General features: G+C 56.7%; 1 protein-coding gene across 29 annotated transcripts in view; it reads left to right on the forward strand.

The window, feature by feature from the left end:
• The first annotated feature begins 132 nt into the window (after positions 1–132).
• LOC132359275 (uncharacterized) overlaps positions 133–19,064 on the forward strand; it is a 30,013-nt gene continuing 11,081 nt past the window's right edge. For 15 of the 29 annotated variants that reach the window (XR_009500786.1, XR_009500787.1, XR_009500789.1 and 12 more), the window contains exons 1-11: positions 469–1,230; positions 3,370–3,444; positions 4,270–4,380; positions 6,520–6,594; positions 7,420–7,530; positions 9,670–9,744; positions 10,570–10,680; positions 12,820–12,894; positions 13,720–13,830; positions 15,970–16,044; positions 16,870–16,980. Coding sequence is in view for 25 of the 29 variants with exons in the window: in XM_059912938.1 (XP_059768921.1) it covers positions 1,160–1,230; positions 3,370–3,444; positions 4,270–4,380; positions 6,520–6,594; positions 7,420–7,530; positions 9,670–9,744; positions 10,570–10,680; positions 12,820–12,894; positions 13,720–13,830; positions 15,970–16,044; positions 16,870–16,980 (1,001 nt within the window). In the remaining 4 variants the exon portion in view is untranslated. Of the gene's footprint in view, positions 295–468; positions 1,231–1,671; positions 2,518–2,875; positions 3,085–3,369; positions 3,445–4,269; positions 4,381–6,519; positions 6,595–7,419; positions 7,531–9,669; positions 9,745–10,569; positions 10,681–12,819; positions 12,895–13,719; positions 13,831–15,969; positions 16,045–16,869; positions 16,981–19,064 lie in introns of those variants that run through there. The other 14 variants (XM_059912941.1, XM_059912942.1, XM_059912943.1 and 11 more) reach the window with 14 other exon arrangements.

Here is a 19,064-nt window from a genome sequence, read left to right on the forward strand (position 1 = left end):
AGCACACACTGAACTAAACTCAATGAAATGTCACGTGTATGGTCAGGTCTTGAAGATGGCTATTCTATTCCTCTCTATACATCCCCAGATCGACCACGCCCAACTTCACTACCATGACTATGCAATCCTTGTAATTGTAGGGCTTAACTAGTCCCTGGTAACGGATGAGCCCACCTGAAGTCAATTCCCCCTATAACTGGTAGCCTCCTTCCCCCGCAGGAGCAGCAAAGGCGGCTGCCGAGTCCTGTTTGCTGCCCACGGCGGGGTGTTGCTCCAGGATGTTGCTTCGAACGTGTAAGATCCCCTATCCAGCAAATCACTGATGTCTCTGTCCCTGTCTCTGGGCTGTTCCTTTGGTCTCAAGGCTGGGCCACTACAAGGCATGCAGGCCTGCGGGAGTGCAGCCCGACAATTGGCGAGCCAGCTGAGAAGCCGAGGAAACTCCCGGGAGCACCGAGACGTCAGGGAACAAGGACGGGAAATGGAAAGTTGTGAGGCATCCGGGGGTGGCCATCCATTCGTGTGCGGGGCCCTGTGGCGTCTGTCCTTGATGAATGGGGGCCGCCAAGAGACGGGCGAATCCATAGAGCACCCCGAGGGTGTCGCAGAGCTGTCGCTGCCATTACTGTGGGGAAGAAGAAGCTAGACGGTGGAAGGGGTAGCCGTGACTGTGGGCTGGCTGCTGCTTTGGAGGCTGAGAAAGGCCACAGACACTGAGCAACTGCCCGAGGCTCAGGCTCGGGGCCTACAGCTGGGATGCCAGGCTGGCCCAAACCAAAACTGCTGGAACGTTAATGGCCAGATTGAGGGAACAAGATGGGAAGCAGACACTTAACCCGCCATGCCGCGTGGCTGAAGGGAAGGCAGCTTCCCCGACAGGGAGTCCAGATGGTTGGGGCCCGTCCAAATGGGAACCCCAAGGCGTGGGACCCTATAGAGAGCACTGATGAAGAGGAAGAAGATTGGGACGAGGTCATGGAGCTCCCTGTCCCCCAGGCACAGATGAAGAGCTCTTTTCTCCCCCAGAGCAGAGGCAGCTGACCATCAGGAGGGATGCCTCTCTCTCCCATCATAATGGTGATATTCTGTTAACCTCAGGGTCTGTTTCCCGTTTCACAGTAGCAGCCCCCACGCTTGGAGCTCATTTGACAGCAGACGGATGGCTGGAGAATGCAGACAGAAGGCAAAGACCTGGATGACCTGTCAACTACTTGGGTGTTTTCTGGCCAGGTAAGCCCGAAGTGGTACCCTCAGCAGTTAGTGGCAAAATGCAAGCACACCTGTGAGCCATCACCCCGAAACAATGAGAGACCTGGCTAGGGCTGTTGGGCTATTGGAGGCCTTCCACCCCGCATCTGGCCCAAACGTTGTGACCCTGGTTCAAGCCTGTAAAGGAGGGAGCTCAGTGGGAGAGGACCCGGGGGAGGAAGATGCCTTCACCCAAGCCAAGGTGGCTGTTAAACAGATCCAGGGCTTTAGGGATATGAACTCAGGGACAGGCTTGTGAGTTGGACGTGGCCAGTGAGCCCCAAGGGTTTGGTTGGGGCCTGTGGTGACAGCGTAATCACAAGAGTGCCCTTGGGCTTCCGGTCCCACCCGTGGAAGGGGGCGCAATAATGATGCCGTGTGATGGAACGACAGCTCTGTGCAATCTACGGTGCTTCACAACAGGTGAAAGACCTCCCAGAAGGCACCCCAGTGACTGTACGTACTCAAGATCCCATAGCTGAGTGGCTAAAGGATACCTTCCAGAAGCCCAAGTCCGGGCATGCACAAGTCCAAACCATAACTAAGTGGCATGTCTGTTGAAGTCAACGTAGCCCTTGACCTACTGGCCCACTGAGTGCAGAGTTACACGCTCTCTGAGGCCTGGTGACCTACACCATGGAGGACCCCACTGGCCTGAGGGAGACAGCTGATCCTCCTGAGATAGCACCTTTAGTGGAAGAAGGCACAGGCTCCATCCCTTGGGAGGTTTCGTACACTGATGGGTTGGCCTGGGGTAATCAGTGCAGGTGGGCAGCAGTGGCCAGCAGGCCTGCAACGGACAGCATCTGGATGGATACAGTGGATAGCCCAGGAGTGGATGGTGGCGGGGCGACCCTATGGGGAAAGGACCCCGCTAGCCACCAAGGAACCCACTTTATGGGCCACGAAATTGAGGCATGGGCCGATAAAAATGACAGACACTGGCATTTCCCCCTGCGCTCCAATGCCCCTGCTGCCGGGCTGAGCAGAGGGATGAATGGCCCACTTAACCAGCGAGACTGGAAAGCCGCTCTCTTGACATGTGCACCAGGACGCTAACTCAGCCCCTCCGAGCTACGACTGAACATACCAGGAGCAGGCGACCCAGTGCCTGCAGCACGTTAACCCAGAAGCAACGAGTCAGCACCATCCAAGTTCAGCTGTTGACCACCGAAGGACCAGTACTGATCAGGACAATAACTTGTTTTCACCCTGGCCACCAGACCTGTTCCTAGGGGATCCCAGGACAAAATGGCCCGGGGCTGGCAGGTAGGTCCCCGGCGGTTTGGGTTTGCGGCTTCATGGGGAATGGGATTAGAAAGGGACTTACAGGCTTCACCTGTCCTCCGCTTGGCCCTGCCTAAGACCACGAAGGTAATTAATCCAGGCCCCTATTGGAGAAAGCACCATTATATAAACCCTGTGGTGTGTTTTACGCCCTCTCCGGTGTTTGGCACTGGCCGTGGGGACTGAGGGAGGACAGACGGTGTGGGACTGCAGGCTGGGACGCAGACCACAGGTAGGGGTGGTGTGATCTCAGAATGCTGTTACTGCTTGTGTTTGGCTTCAGGGTCATGATCTTCCCCCCGTCTTGTGCCTGTAAAACGTCTCTCTATTTCGTCCCTAGCCTGAGCAGAGGGAATCTGTCTGGGACCTGGACAACAATGGTGGCCTCGCCACGCGTGAGTCTGACTGCTGGGTCTACAGCGAGATGTGGTGGTCATCCTCCTCTGGACTTCCATGGAAAGTTGGCCCAATAAGCGCCTGGCTCCAAAGTCTGCCCACCTCTTGGACTCTTGATACTCCTTAGCAGCTGTTGCCTCTGTTGCATTTGTGGTATTTGGTTGCAGCGCCCTCTGCATACATGACCCCCGGGATATGGCGGAAGAGGGTCGGACCAAGATTGTAAGGGTCATATAGGGTGTGTGGGGTGGAGCGTATGGTCAGGCCGCTCAAGATGGCTGTTCTCTTGCTCTCTGTACATCCCCAGCTCGACCAGGCCCTGCTTCACTCCCATGACCATCCAATCCTCGTAATTGTAGGGCTTAACTAGTCCCTAGTAACTGATGAGCCCACCTGAAGTCAATTCCCCCTATAACTGGTAGCCTCCTTCCCCCGCAGGAGCAGCAAAGGCGGCTGCCGAGTCCTGTCTGACGCCCACGGCGGGGTGTTGCTCCAGGATGTTGCTTCGAACGTGTAAGATCCCCTATCCAGCAAATCACTGATGTCTCTGTCCCTGTCTCTGGGCTGTTCCTTTGGTCTCAAGGCTGGGCCACTACAAGGCCTGCAGGCCTGCGGGAGTGCAGCCCAACAATTGGCGAGCCAGCTGAGAGGCCAAGGAAACTCCCGGGAGCACCGAGACGTCAGGGAACAAGGACGGGAAATGGAAAGTTGTGAGGCATCCGGGGGTGGCCATCCACTCGTGTGCGGGGCCCTGTGGCGTCTGTCCTTGATGAATGGGGGCCGCCAAGAGACGGGCGAATCCATAGAGCACCCCGAGGGTGTCGCAGAGCTGTCGCTGCCATTACTGTGGGGAAGAAGAAGCTAGACGGTGGAAGGGGTAGCCGTGACTGTGGGCTGGCTGCTGCTTTGGAGGCTGAGAAAGGCCACAGACACTGAGCAACTGCCCGAGGCTCAGGCTCGGGGCCTACAGCTGGGATGCCAGGCTGGCCCAAACCAAAACTGCTGGAACGTTAATGGCCAGATTGAGGGAACAAGATGGGAAGCAGACACTTAACCCGCCATGCCGCGTGGCTGAAGGGAAGGCAGCTTCCCCGACAGGGAGTCCAGATGGTTGGGGCCCGTCCAAATGGGAACCCCAAGGCGTGGGACCCTATAGAGAGCACTGATGAAGAGGAAGAAGATTGGGACGAGGTCATGGAGCTCCCTGTCCCCCAGGCACAGATGAAGAGCTCTTTTCTCCCCCAGAGCAGAGGCAGCTGACCATCAGGAGGGATGCCTCTCTCTCCCATCATAATGGTGATATTCTGTTAACCTCAGGGTCTGTTTCCCGTTTCACAGTAGCAGCCCCCACGCTTGGAGCTCATTTGACAGCAGACGGATGGCTGGAGAATGCAGACAGAAGGCAAAGACCTGGATGACCTGTCAACTACTTGGGTGTTTTCTGGCCAGGTAAGCCCGAAGTGGTACCCTCAGCAGTTAGTGGCAAAATGCAAGCACACCTGTGAGCCATCACCCCGAAACAATGAGAGACCTGGCTAGGGCTGTTGGGCTATTGGAGGCCTTCCACCCCGCATCTGGCCCAAACGTTGTGACCCTGGTTCAAGCCTGTAAAGGAGGGAGCTCAGTGGGAGAGGACCCGGGGGAGGAAGATGCCTTCACCCAAGCCAAGGTGGCTGTTAAACAGATCCAGGGCTTTAGGGATATGAACTCAGGGACAGGCTTGTGAGTTGGACGTGGCCAGTGAGCCCCAAGGGTTTGGTTGGGGCCTGTGGTGACAGCGTAATCACAAGAGTGCCCTTGGGCTTCCGGTCCCACCCGTGGAAGGGGGCGCAATAATGATGCCGTGTGATGGAACGACAGCTCTGTGCAATCTACGGTGCTTCACAACAGGTGAAAGACCTCCCAGAAGGCACCCCAGTGACTGTACGTACTCAAGATCCCATAGCTGAGTGGCTAAAGGATACCTTCCAGAAGCCCAAGTCCGGGCATGCACAAGTCCAAACCATAACTAAGTGGCATGTCTGTTGAAGTCAACGTAGCCCTTGACCTACTGGCCCACTGAGTGCAGAGTTACACGCTCTCTGAGGCCTGGTGACCTACACCATGGAGGACCCCACTGGCCTGAGGGAGACAGCTGATCCTCCTGAGATAGCACCTTTAGTGGAAGAAGGCACAGGCTCCATCCCTTGGGAGGTTTCGTACACTGATGGGTTGGCCTGGGGTAATCAGTGCAGGTGGGCAGCAGTGGCCAGCAGGCCTGCAACGGACAGCATCTGGATGGATACAGTGGATAGCCCAGGAGTGGATGGTGGCGGGGCGACCCTATGGGGAAAGGACCCCGCTAGCCACCAAGGAACCCACTTTATGGGCCACGAAATTGAGGCATGGGCCGATAAAAATGACAGACACTGGCATTTCCCCCTGCGCTCCAATGCCCCTGCTGCCGGGCTGAGCAGAGGGATGAATGGCCCACTTAACCAGCGAGACTGGAAAGCCGCTCTCTTGACATGTGCACCAGGACGCTAACTCAGCCCCTCCGAGCTACGACTGAACATACCAGGAGCAGGCGACCCAGTGCCTGCAGCACGTTAACCCAGAAGCAACGAGTCAGCACCATCCAAGTTCAGCTGTTGACCACCGAAGGACCAGTACTGATCAGGACAATAACTTGTTTTCACCCTGGCCACCAGACCTGTTCCTAGGGGATCCCAGGACAAAATGGCCCGGGGCTGGCAGGTAGGTCCCCGGCGGTTTGGGTTTGCGGCTTCATGGGGAATGGGATTAGAAAGGGACTTACAGGCTTCACCTGTCCTCCGCTTGGCCCTGCCTAAGACCACGAAGGTAATTAATCCAGGCCCCTATTGGAGAAAGCACCATTATATAAACCCTGTGGTGTGTTTTACGCCCTCTCCGGTGTTTGGCACTGGCCGTGGGGACTGAGGGAGGACAGACGGTGTGGGACTGCAGGCTGGGACACAGACCACAGGTAGGGGTGGTGTGATCTCAGAATGCTGTTACTGCTTGTGTTTGGCTTCAGGGTCATGATCTTCCCCCCGTCTTGTGCCTGTAAAACGTCTCTCTATTTCGTCCCTAGCCTGAGCAGAGGGAATCTGTCTGGGACCTGGACAACAATGGTGGCCTCGCCACGCGTGAGTCTGACTGCTGGGTCTACAGCGAGATGTGGTGGTCATCCTCCTCTGGACTTCCATGGAAAGTTGGCCCAATAAGCGCCTGGCTCCAAAGTCTGCCCACCTCTTGGACTCTTGATACTCCTTAGCAGCTGTTGCCTCTGTTGCATTTGTGGTATTTGGTTGCAGCGCCCTCTGCATACATGACCCCCGGGATATGGCGGAAGAGGGTCGGACCAAGATTGTAAGGGTCATATAGGGTGTGTGGGGTGGAGCGTATGGTCAGGCCGCTCAAGATGGCTGTTCTCTTGCTCTCTGTACATCCCCAGCTCGACCAGGCCCTGCTTCACTCCCATGACCATCCAATCCTCGTAATTGTAGGGCTTAACTAGTCCCTAGTAACTGATGAGCCCACCTGAAGTCAATTCCCCCTATAACTGGTAGCCTCCTTCCCCCGCAGGAGCAGCAAAGGCGGCTGCCGAGTCCTGTCTGACGCCCACGGCGGGGTGTTGCTCCAGGATGTTGCTTCGAACGTGTAAGATCCCCTATCCAGCAAATCACTGATGTCTCTGTCCCTGTCTCTGGGCTGTTCCTTTGGTCTCAAGGCTGGGCCACTACAAGGCCTGCAGGCCTGCGGGAGTGCAGCCCAACAATTGGCGAGCCAGCTGAGAGGCCGAGGAAACTCCCGGGAGCACCGAGACGTCAGGGAACAAGGACGGGAAATGGAAAGTTGTGAGGCATCCGGGGGTGGCCATCCACTCGTGTGCGGGGCCCTGTGGCGTCTGTCCTTGATGAATGGGGGCCGCCAAGAGACGGGCGAATCCATAGAGCACCCCGAGGGTGTCGCAGAGCTGTCGCTGCCATTACTGTGGGGAAGAAGAAGCTAGACGGTGGAAGGGGTAGCCGTGACTGTGGGCTGGCTGCTGCTTTGGAGGCTGAGAAAGGCCACAGACACTGAGCAACTGCCCGAGGCTCAGGCTCGGGGCCTACAGCTGGGATGCCAGGCTGGCCCAAACCAAAACTGCTGGAACGTTAATGGCCAGATTGAGGGAACAAGATGGGAAGCAGACACTTAACCCGCCATGCCGCGTGGCTGAAGGGAAGGCAGCTTCCCCGACAGGGAGTCCAGATGGTTGGGGCCCGTCCAAATGGGAACCCCAAGGCGTGGGACCCTATAGAGAGCACTGATGAAGAGGAAGAAGATTGGGACGAGGTCATGGAGCTCCCTGACCCCCAGGCACAGATGAAGAGCTCTTTTCTCCCCCAGAGCAGAGGCAGCTGACCATCAGGAGGGATGCCTCTCTCTCCCATCATAATGGTGATATTCTGTTAACCTCAGGGTCTGTTTCCCGTTTCACAGTAGCAGCCCCCACGCTTGGAGCTCATTTGACAGCAGACGGATGGCTGGAGAATGCAGACAGAAGGCAAAGACCTGGATGACCTGTCAACTACTTGGGTGTTTTCTGGCCAGGTAAGCCCGAAGTGGTACCCTCAGCAGTTAGTGGCAAAATGCAAGCACACCTGTGAGCCATCACCCCGAAACAATGAGAGACCTGGCTAGGGCTGTTGGGCTATTGGAGGCCTTCCACCCCGCATCTGGCCCAAACGTTGTGACCCTGGTTCAAGCCTGTAAAGGAGGGAGCTCAGTGGGAGAGGACCCGGGGGAGGAAGATGCCTTCACCCAAGCCAAGGTGGCTGTTAAACAGATCCAGGGCTTTAGGGATATGAACTCAGGGACAGGCTTGTGAGTTGGACGTGGCCAGTGAGCCCCAAGGGTTTGGTTGGGGCCTGTGGTGACAGCGTAATCACAAGAGTGCCCTTGGGCTTCCGGTCCCACCCGTGGAAGGGGGCGCAATAATGATGCCGTGTGATGGAACGACAGCTCTGTGCAATCTACGGTGCTTCACAACAGGTGAAAGACCTCCCAGAAGGCACCCCAGTGACTGTACGTACTCAAGATCCCATAGCTGAGTGGCTAAAGGATACCTTCCAGAAGCCCAAGTCCGGGCATGCACAAGTCCAAACCATAACTAAGTGGCATGTCTGTTGAAGTCAACGTAGCCCTTGACCTACTGGCCCACTGAGTGCAGAGTTACACGCTCTCTGAGGCCTGGTGACCTACACCATGGAGGACCCCACTGGCCTGAGGGAGACAGCTGATCCTCCTGAGATAGCACCTTTAGTGGAAGAAGGCACAGGCTCCATCCCTTGGGAGGTTTCGTACACTGATGGGTTGGCCTGGGGTAATCAGTGCAGGTGGGCAGCAGTGGCCAGCAGGCCTGCAACGGACAGCATCTGGATGGATACAGTGGATAGCCCAGGAGTGGATGGTGGCGGGGCGACCCTATGGGGAAAGGACCCCGCTAGCCACCAAGGAACCCACTTTATGGGCCACGAAATTGAGGCATGGGCCGATAAAAATGACAGACACTGGCATTTCCCCCTGCGCTCCAATGCCCCTGCTGCCGGGCTGAGCAGAGGGATGAATGGCCCACTTAACCAGCGAGACTGGAAAGCCGCTCTCTTGACATGTGCACCAGGACGCTAACTCAGCCCCTCCGAGCTACGACTGAACATACCAGGAGCAGGCGACCCAGTGCCTGCAGCACGTTAACCCAGAAGCAACGAGTCAGCACCATCCAAGTTCAGCTGTTGACCACCGAAGGACCAGTACTGATCAGGACAATAACTTGTTTTCACCCTGGCCACCAGACCTGTTCCTAGGGGATCCCAGGACAAAATGGCCCGGGGCTGGCAGGTAGGTCCCCGGCGGTTTGGGTTTGCGGCTTCATGGGGAATGGGATTAGAAAGGGACTTACAGGCTTCACCTGTCCTCCGCTTGGCCCTGCCTAAGACCACGAAGGTAATTAATCCAGGCCCCTATTGGAGAAAGCACCATTATATAAACCCTGTGGTGTGTTTTACGCCCTCTCCGGTGTTTGGCACTGGCCGTGGGGACTGAGGGAGGACAGACGGTGTGGGACTGCAGGCTGGGACGCAGACCACAGGTAGGGGTGGTGTGATCTCAGAATGTTGTTACTGCTTGTGTTTGGCTTCAGGGTCATGATCTTCCCCCCGTCTTGTGCCTGTAAAACGTCTCTCTATTTCGTCCCTAGCCTGAGCAGAGGGAATCTGTCTGGGACCTGGACAACAATGGTGTCCTCGCCACGCGTGAGTCTGACTGCTGGGTCTACAGCGAGATGTGGTGGTCATCCTCCTCTGGACTTCCATGGAAAGTTGGCCCAATAAGCGCCTGGCTCCAAAGTCTGCCCACCTCTTGGACTCTTGATACTCCTTAGCAGCTGTTGCCTCTGTTGCATTTGTGGTATTTGGTTGCAGCGCCCTCTGCATACATGACCCCCGGGATATGGCGGAAGAGGGTCGGACCAAGATTGTAAGGGTCATATAGGGTGTGTGGGGTGGAGCGTATGGTCAGGCCGCTCAAGATGGCTGTTCTCTTGCTCTCTGTACATCCCCAGCTCGACCAGGCCCTGCTTCACTCCCATGACCATCCAATCCTCGTAATTGTAGGGCTTAACTAGTCCCTAGTAACTGATGAGCCCACCTGAAGTCAATTCCCCCTATAACTGGTAGCCTCCTTCCCCCGCAGGAGCAGCAAAGGCGGCTGCCGAGTCCTGTCTGACGCCCACGGCGGGGTGTTGCTCCAGGATGTTGCTTCGAACGTGTAAGATCCCCTATCCAGCAAATCACTGATGTCTCTGTCCCTGTCTCTGGGCTGTTCCTTTGGTCTCAAGGCTGGGCCACTACAAGGCATGCAGGCCTGCGGGAGTGCAGCCCAACAATTGGCGAGCCAGCTGAGAAGCCGAGGAAACTCCCGGGAGCACCGAGACGTCAGGGAACAAGGACGGGAAATGGAAAGTTGTGAGGCATCCGGGGGTGGCCATCCACTCGTGTGCGGGGCCCTGTGGCGTCTGTCCTTGATGAATGGGGGCCGCCAAGAGACGGGCGAATCCATAGAGCACCCCGAGGGTGTCGCAGAGCTGTCGCTGCCATTACTGTGGGGAAGAAGAAGCTAGACGGTGGAAGGGGTAGCCGTGACTGTGGGCTGGCTGCTGCTTTGGAGGCTGAGAAAGGCCACAGACACTGAGCAACTGCCCGAGGCTCAGGCTCGGGGCCTACAGCTGGGATGCCAGGCTGGCCCAAACCAAAACTGCTGGAACGTTAATGGCCAGATTGAGGGAACAAGATGGGAAGCAGACACTTAACCCGCCATGCCGCGTGGCTGAAGGGAAGGCAGCTTCCCCGACAGGGAGTCCAGATGGTTGGGGCCCGTCCAAATGGGAACCCCAAGGCGTGGGACCCTATAGAGAGCACTGATGAAGAGGAAGAAGATTGGGACGAGGTCATGGAGCTCCCTGACCCCCAGGCACAGATGAAGAGCTCTTTTCTCCCCCAGAGCAGAGGCAGCTGACCATCAGGAGGGATGCCTCTCTCTCCCATCATAATGGTGATATTCTGTTAACCTCAGGGTCTGTTTCCCGTTTCACAGTAGCAGCCCCCACGCTTGGAGCTCATTTGACAGCAGACGGATGGCTGGAGAATGCAGACAGAAGGCAAAGACCTGGATGACCTGTCAACTACTTGGGTGTTTTCTGGCCAGGTAAGCCCGAAGTGGTACCCTCAGCAGTTAGTGGCAAAATGCAAGCACACCTGTGAGCCATCACCCCGAAACAATGAGAGACCTGGCTAGGGCTGTTGGGCTATTGGAGGCCTTCCACCCCGCATCTGGCCCAAACGTTGTGACCCTGGTTCAAGCCTGTAAAGGAGGGAGCTCAGTGGGAGAGGACCCGGGGGAGGAAGATGCCTTCACCCAAGCCAAGGTGGCTGTTAAACAGATCCAGGGCTTTAGGGATATGAACTCAGGGACAGGCTTGTGAGTTGGACGTGGCCAGTGAGCCCCAAGGGTTTGGTTGGGGCCTGTGGTGACAGCGTAATCACAAGAGTGCCCTTGGGCTTCCGGTCCCACCCGTGGAAGGGGGCGCAATAATGATGCCGTGTGATGGAACGACAGCTCTGTGCAATCTACGGTGCTTCACAACAGGTGAAAGACCTCCCAGAAGGCACCCCAGTGACTGTACGTACTCAAGATCCCATAGCTGAGTGGCTAAAGGATACCTTCCAGAAGCCCAAGTCCGGGCATGCACAAGTCCAAACCATAACTAAGTGGCATGTCTGTTGAAGTCAACGTAGCCCTTGACCTACTGACCCACTGAGTGCAGAGTTACACGCTCTCTGAGGCCTGGTGACCTACACCATGGAGGACCCCACTGGCCTGAGGGAGACAGCTGATCCTCCTGAGATAGCACCTTTAGTGGAAGAAGGCACAGGCTCCATCCCTTGGGAGGTTTCGTACACTGATGGGTTGGCCTGGGGTAATCAGTGCAGGTGGGCAGCAGTGGCCAGCAGGCCTGCAACGGACAGCATCTGGATGGATACAGTGGATAGCCCAGGAGTGGATGGTGGCGGGGCGACCCTATGGGGAAAGGACCCCGCTAGCCACCAAGGAACCCACTTTATGGGCCACGAAATTGAGGCATGGGCCGATAAAAATGACAGACACTGGCATTTCCCCCTGCGCTCCAATGCCCCTGCTGCCGGGCTGAGCAGAGGGATGAATGGCCCACTTAACCAGCGAGACTGGAAAGCCGCTCTCTTGACATGTGCACCAGGACGCTAACTCAGCCCCTCCGAGCTACGACTGAACATACCAGGAGCAGGCGACCCAGTGCCTGCAGCACGTTAACCCAGAAGCAACGAGTCAGCACCATCCAAGTTCAGCTGTTGACCACCGAAGGACCAGTACTGATCAGGACAATAACTTGTTTTCACCCTGGCCACCAGACCTGTTCCTAGGGGATCCCAGGACAAAATGGCCCGGGGCTGGCAGGTAGGTCCCCGGCGGTTTGGGTTTGCGGCTTCATGGGGAATGGGATTAGAAAGGGACTTACAGGCTTCACCTGTCCTCCGCTTGGCCCTGCCTAAGACCACGAAGGTAATTAATCCAGGCCCCTATTGGAGAAAGCACCATTATATAAACCCTGTGGTGTGTTTTACGCCCTCTCCGGTGTTTGGCACTGGCCGTGGGGACTGAGGGAGGACAGACGGTGTGGGACTGCAGGCTGGGACGCAGACCACAGGTAGGGGTGGTGTGATCTCAGAATGCTGTTACTGCTTGTGTTTGGCTTCAGGGTCATGATCTTCCCCCCGTCTTGTGCCTGTAAAACGTCTCTCTGTTTCGTCCCTAGCCTGAGCAGAGGGAATCTGTCTGGGACCTGGACAACAATGGTGGCCTCGCCACGCGTGAGTCTGACTGCTGGGTCTACAGCGAGATGTGGTGGTCATCCTCCTCTGGACTTCCATGGAAAGTTGGCCCAATAAGCGCCTGGCTCCAAAGTCTGCCCACCTCTTGGACTCTTGATACTCCTTAGCAGCTGTTGCCTCTGTTGCATTTGTGGTATTTGGTTGCAGCGCCCTCTGCATACATGACCCCCGGGATATGGCGGAAGAGGGTCGGACCAAGATTGTAAGGGTCATATAGGGTGTGTGGGGTGGAGCGTATGGTCAGGCCGCTCAAGATGGCTGTTCTCTTGCTCTCTGTACATCCCCAGCTCGACCAGGCCCTGCTTCACTCCCATGACCATCCAATCCTCGTAATTGTAGGGCTTAACTAGTCCCTAGTAACTGATGAGCCCACCTGAAGTCAATTCCCCCTATAACTGGTAGCCTCCTTCCCCCGCAGGAGCAGCAAAGGCGGCTGCCGAGTCCTGTCTGACGCCCACGGCGGGGTGTTGCTCCAGGATGTTGCTTCGAACGTGTAAGATCCCCTATCCAGCAAATCACTGATGTCTCTGTCCCTGTCTCTGGGCTGTTCCTTTGGTCTCAAGGCTGGGCCACTACAAGGCCTGCAGGCCTGCGGGAGTGCAGCCCAACAATTGGCGAGCCAGCTGAGAGGCCAAGGAAACTCCCGGGAGCACCGAGACGTCAGGGAACAAGGACGGGAAATGGAAAGTTGTGAGGCATCCGGGGGTGGCCATCCACTCGTGTGCGGGGCCCTGTGGCGTCTGTCCTTGATGAATGGGGGCCGCCAAGAGACGGGCGAATCCATAGAGCACCCCGAGGGTGTCGCAGAGCTGTCGCTGCCATTACTGTGGGGAAGAAGAAGCTAGACGGTGGAAGGGGTAGCCGTGACTGTGGGCTGGCTGCTGCTTTGGAGGCTGAGAAAGGCCACAGACACTGAGCAACTGCCCGAGGCTCAGGCTCGGGGCCTACAGCTGGGATGCCAGGCTGGCCCAAACCAAAACTGCTGGAACGTTAATGGCCAGATTGAGGGAACAAGATGGGAAGCAGACACTTAACCCGCCATGCCGCGTGGCTGAAGGGAAGGCAGCTTCCCCGACAGGGAGTCCAGATGGTTGGGGCCCGTCCAAATGGGAACCCCAAGGCGTGGGACCCTATAGAGAGCACTGATGAAGAGGAAGAAGATTGGGACGAGGTCATGGAGCTCCCTGTCCCCCAGGCACAGATGAAGAGCTCTTTTCTCCCCCAGAGCAGAGGCAGCTGACCATCAGGAGGGATGCCTCTCTCTCCCATCATAATGGTGATATTCTGTTAACCTCAGGGTCTGTTTCCCGTTTCACAGTAGCAGCCCCCACGCTTGGAGCTCATTTGACAGCAGACGGATGGCTGGAGAATGCAGACAGAAGGCAAAGACCTGGATGACCTGTCAACTACTTGGGTGTTTTCTGGCCAGGTAAGCCCGAAGTGGTACCCTCAGCAGTTAGTGGCAAAATGCAAGCACACCTGTGAGCCATCACCCCGAAACAATGAGAGACCTGGCTAGGGCTGTTGGGCTATTGGAGGCCTTCCACCCCGCATCTGGCCCAAACGTTGTGACCCTGGTTCAAGCCTGTAAAGGAGGGAGCTCAGTGGGAGAGGACCCGGGGGAGGAAGATGCCTTCACCCAAGCCAAGGTGGCTGTTAAACAGATCCAGGGCTTTAGGGATATGAACTCAGGGACAGGCTTGTGAGTTGGACGTGGCCAGTGAGCCCCAAGGGTTTGGTTGGGGCCTGTGGTGACAGCGTAATCACAAGAGTGCCCTTGGGCTTCCGGTCCCACCCGTGGAAGGGGGCGCAATAATGATGCCGTGTGATGGAACGACAGCTCTGTGCAATCTACGGTGCTTCACAACAGGTGAAAGACCTCCCAGAAGGCACCCCAGTGACTGTACGTACTCAAGATCCCATAGCTGAGTGGCTAAAGGATACCTTCCAGAAGCCCAAGTCCGGGCATGCACAAGTCCAAACCATAACTAAGTGGCATGTCTGTTGAAGTCAACGTAGCCCTTGACCTACTGGCCCACTGAGTGCAGAGTTACACGCTCTCTGAGGCCTGGTGACCTACACCATGGAGGACCCCACTGGCCTGAGGGAGACAGCTGATCCTCCTGAGATAGCACCTTTAGTGGAAGAAGGCACAGGCTCCATCCCTTGGGAGGTTTCGTACACTGATGGGTTGGCCTGGGGTAATCAGTGCAGGTGGGCAGCAGTGGCCAGCAGGCCTGCAACGGACAGCATCTGGATGGATACAGTGGATAGCCCAGGAGTGGATGGTGGCGGGGCGACCCTATGGGGAAAGGACCCCGCTAGCCACCAAGGAACCCACTTTATGGGCCACGAAATTGAGGCATGGGCCGATAAAAATGACAGACACTGGCATTTCCCCCTGCGCTCCAATGCCCCTGCTGCCGGGCTGAGCAGAGGGATGAATGGCCCACTTAACCAGCGAGACTGGAAAGCCGCTCTCTTGACATGTGCACCAGGACGCTAACTCAGCCCCTCCGAGCTACGACTGAACATACCAGGAGCAGGCGACCCAGTGCCTGCAGCACGTTAACCCAGAAGCAACGAGTCAGCACCATCCAAGTTCAGCTGTTGACCACCGAAGGACCAGTACTGATCAGGACAATAACTTGTTTTCACCCTGGCCACCAGACCTGTTCCTAGGGGATCCCAGGACAAAATGGCCCGGGGCTGGCAGGTAGGTCCCCGGCGGTTTGGGTTTGCGGCTTCATGGGGAATGGGATTAGAAAGGGACTTACAGGCTTCACCTGTCCTCCGCTTGGCCCTGCCTAAGACCACGAAGGTAATTAATCCAGGCCCCTATTGGAGAAAGCACCATTATATAAACCCTGTGGTGTGTTTTACGCCCTCTCCGGTGTTTGGCACTGGCCGTGGGGACTGAGGGAGGACAGACGGTGTGGGACTGCAGGCTGGGACGCAGACCACAGGTAGGGGTGGTGTGATCTCAGAATGCTGTTACTGCTTGTGTTTGGCTTCAGGGTCATGATCTTCCCCCCGTCTTGTGCCTGTAAAACGTCTCTCTATTTCGTCCCTAGCCTGAGCAGAGGGAATCTGTCTGGGACCTGGACAACAATGGTGGCCTCGCCACGCGTGAGTCTGACTGCTGGGTCTACAGCGAGATGTGGTGGTCATCCTCCTCTGGACTTCCATGGAAAGTTGGCCCAATAAGCGCCTGGCTCCAAAGTCTGCCCACCTCTTGGACTCTTGATACTCCTTAGCAGCTGTTGCCTCTGTTGCATTTGTGGTATTTGGTTGCAGCGCCCTCTGCATACATGACCCCCGGGATATGGCGGAAGAGGGTCGGACCAAGATTGTAAGGGTCATATAGGGTGTGTGGGGTGGAGCGTATGGTCAGGCCGCTCAAGATGGCTGTTCTCTTGCTCTCTGTACATCCCCAGCTCGACCAGGCCCTGCTTCACTCCCATGACCATCCAATCCTCGTAATTGTAGGGCTTAACTAGTCCCTAGTAACTGATGAGCCCACCTGAAGTCAATTCCCCCTATAACTGGTAGCCTCCTTCCCCCGCAGGAGCAGCAAAGGCGGCTGCCGAGTCCTGTCTGACGCCCACGGCGGGGTGTTGCTCCAGGATGTTGCTTCGAACGTGTAAGATCCCCTATCCAGCAAATCACTGATGTCTCTGTCCCTGTCTCTGGGCTGTTCCTTTGGTCTCAAGGCTGGGCCACTACAAGGCATGCAGGCCTGCGGGAGTGCAGCCCAACAATTGGCGAGCCAGCTGAGAAGCCGAGGAAACTCCCGGGAGCACCGAGACGTCAGGGAACAAGGACGGGAAATGGAAAGTTGTGAGGCATCCGGGGGTGGCCATCCACTCGTGTGCGGGGCCCTGTGGCGTCTGTCCTTGATGAATGGGGGCCGCCAAGAGACGGGCGAATCCATAGAGCACCCCGAGGGTGTCGCAGAGCTGTCGCTGCCATTACTGTGGGGAAGAAGAAGCTAGACGGTGGAAGGGGTAGCCGTGACTGTGGGCTGGCTGCTGCTTTGGAGGCTGAGAAAGGCCACAGACACTGAGCAACTGCCCGAGGCTCAGGCTCGGGGCCTACAGCTGGGATGCCAGGCTGGCCCAAACCAAAACTGCTGGAACGTTAATGGCCAGATTGAGGGAACAAGATGGGAAGCAGACACTTAACCCGCCATGCCGCGTGGCTGAAGGGAAGGCAGCTTCCCCGACAGGGAGTCCAGATGGTTGGGGCCCGTCCAAATGGGAACCCCAAGGCGTGGGACCCTATAGAGAGCACTGATGAAGAGGAAGAAGATTGGGACGAGGTCATGGAGCTCCCTGACCCCCAGGCACAGATGAAGAGCTCTTTTCTCCCCCAGAGCAGAGGCAGCTGACCATCAGGAGGGATGCCTCTCTCTCCCATCATAATGGTGATATTCTGTTAACCTCAGGGTCTGTTTCCCGTTTCACAGTAGCAGCCCCCACGCTTGGAGCTCATTTGACAGCAGACGGATGGCTGGAGAATGCAGACAGAAGGCAAAGACCTGGATGACCTGTCAACTACTTGGGTGTTTTCTGGCCAGGTAAGCCCGAAGTGGTACCCTCAGCAGTTAGTGGCAAAATGCAAGCACACCTGTGAGCCATCACCCCGAAACAATGAGAGACCTGGCTAGGGCTGTTGGGCTATTGGAGGCCTTCCACCCCGCATCTGGCCCAAACGTTGTGACCCTGGTTCAAGCCTGTAAAGGAGGGAGCTCAGTGGGAGAGGACCCGGGGGAGGAAGATGCCTTCACCCAAGCCAAGGTGGCTGTTAAACAGATCCAGGGCTTTAGGGATATGAACTCAGGGACAGGCTTGTGAGTTGGACGTGGCCAGTGAGCCCCAAGGGTTTGGTTGGGGCCTGTGGTGACAGCGTAATCACAAGAGTGCCCTTGGGCTTCCGGTCCCACCCGTGGAAGGGGGCGCAATAATGATGCCGTGTGATGGAACGACAGCTCTGTGCAATCTACGGTGCTTCACAACAGGTGAAAGACCTCCCAGAAGGCACCCCAGTGACTGTACGTACTCAAGATCCCATAGCTGAGTGGCTAAAGGATACCTTCCAGAAGCCCAAGTCCGGGCATGCACAAGTCCAAACCATAACTAAGTGGCATGTCTGTTGAAGTCAACGTAGCCCTTGACCTACTGGCCCACTGAGTGCAGAGTTACACGCTCTCTGAGGCCTGGTGACCTACACCATGGAGGACCCCACTGGCCTGAGGGAGACAGCTGATCCTCCTGAGATAGCACCTTTAGTGGAAGAAGGCACAGGCTCCATCCCTTGGGAGGTTTCGTACACTGATGGGTTGGCCTGGGGTAATCAGTGCAGGTGGGCAGCAGTGGCCAGCAGGCCTGCAACGGACAGCATCTGGATGGATACAGTGGATAGCCCAGGAGTGGATGGTGGCGGGGCGACCCTATGGGGAAAGGACCCCGCTAGCCACCAAGGAACCCACTTTATGGGCCACGAAATTGAGGCATGGGCCGATAAAAATGACAGACACTGGCATTTCCCCCTGCGCTCCAATGCCCCTGCTGCCGGGCTGAGCAGAGGGATGAATGGCCCACTTAACCAGCGAGACTGGAAAGCCGCTCTCTTGACATGTGCACCAGGACGCTAACTCAGCCCCTCCGAGCTACGACTGAACATACCAGGAGCAGGCGACCCAGTGCCTGCAGCACGTTAACCCAGAAGCAACGAGTCAGCACCATCCAAGTTCAGCTGTTGACCACCGAAGGACCAGTACTGATCAGGACAATAACTTGTTTTCACCCTGGCCACCAGACCTGTTCCTAGGGGATCCCAGGACAAAATGGCCCGGGGCTGGCAGGTAGGTCCCCGGCGGTTTGGGTTTGCGGCTTCATGGGGAATGGGATTAGAAAGGGACTTACAGGCTTCACCTGTCCTCCGCTTGGCCCTGCCTAAGACCACGAAGGTAATTAATCCAGGCCCCTATTGGAGAAAGCACCATTATATAAACCCTGTGGTGTGTTTTACGCCCTCTCCGGTGTTTGGCACTGGCCGTGGGGACTGAGGGAGGACAGACGGTGTGGGACTGCAGGCTGGGACGCAGACCACAGGTAGGGGTGGTGTGATCTCAGAATGCTGTTACTGCTTGTGTTTGGCTTCAGGGTCATGATCTTCCCCCCGTCTTGTGCCTGTAAAACGTCTCTCTATTTCGTCCCTAGCCTGAGCAGAGGGAATCTGTCTGGGACCTGGACAACAATGGTGGCCTCGCCACGCGTGAGTCTGACTGCTGGGTCTACAGCGAGATGTGGTGGTCATCCTCCTCTGGACTTCCATGGAAAGTTGGCCCAATAAGCGCCTGGCTCCAAAGTCTGCCCACCTCTTGGACTCTTGATACTCCTTAGCAGCTGTTGCCTCTGTTGCATTTGTGGTATTTGGTTGCAGCGCCCTCTGCATACATGACCCCCGGGATATGGCGGAAGAGGGTCGGACCAAGATTGTAAGGGTCATATAGGGTGTGTGGGGTGGAGCGTATGGTCAGGCCGCTCAAGATGGCTGTTCTCTTGCTCTCTGTACATCCCCAGCTCGACCAGGCCCTGCTTCACTCCCATGACCATCCAATCCTCGTAATTGTAGGGCTTAACTAGTCCCTAGTAACTG

The sequence above is a fragment of the Balaenoptera ricei genome, chromosome 2 (genome assembly GCF_028023285.1).
Source record: "Balaenoptera ricei isolate mBalRic1 chromosome 2, mBalRic1.hap2, whole genome shotgun sequence".
Taxonomy (NCBI): domain Eukaryota; kingdom Metazoa; phylum Chordata; class Mammalia; order Artiodactyla; family Balaenopteridae; genus Balaenoptera; species Balaenoptera ricei.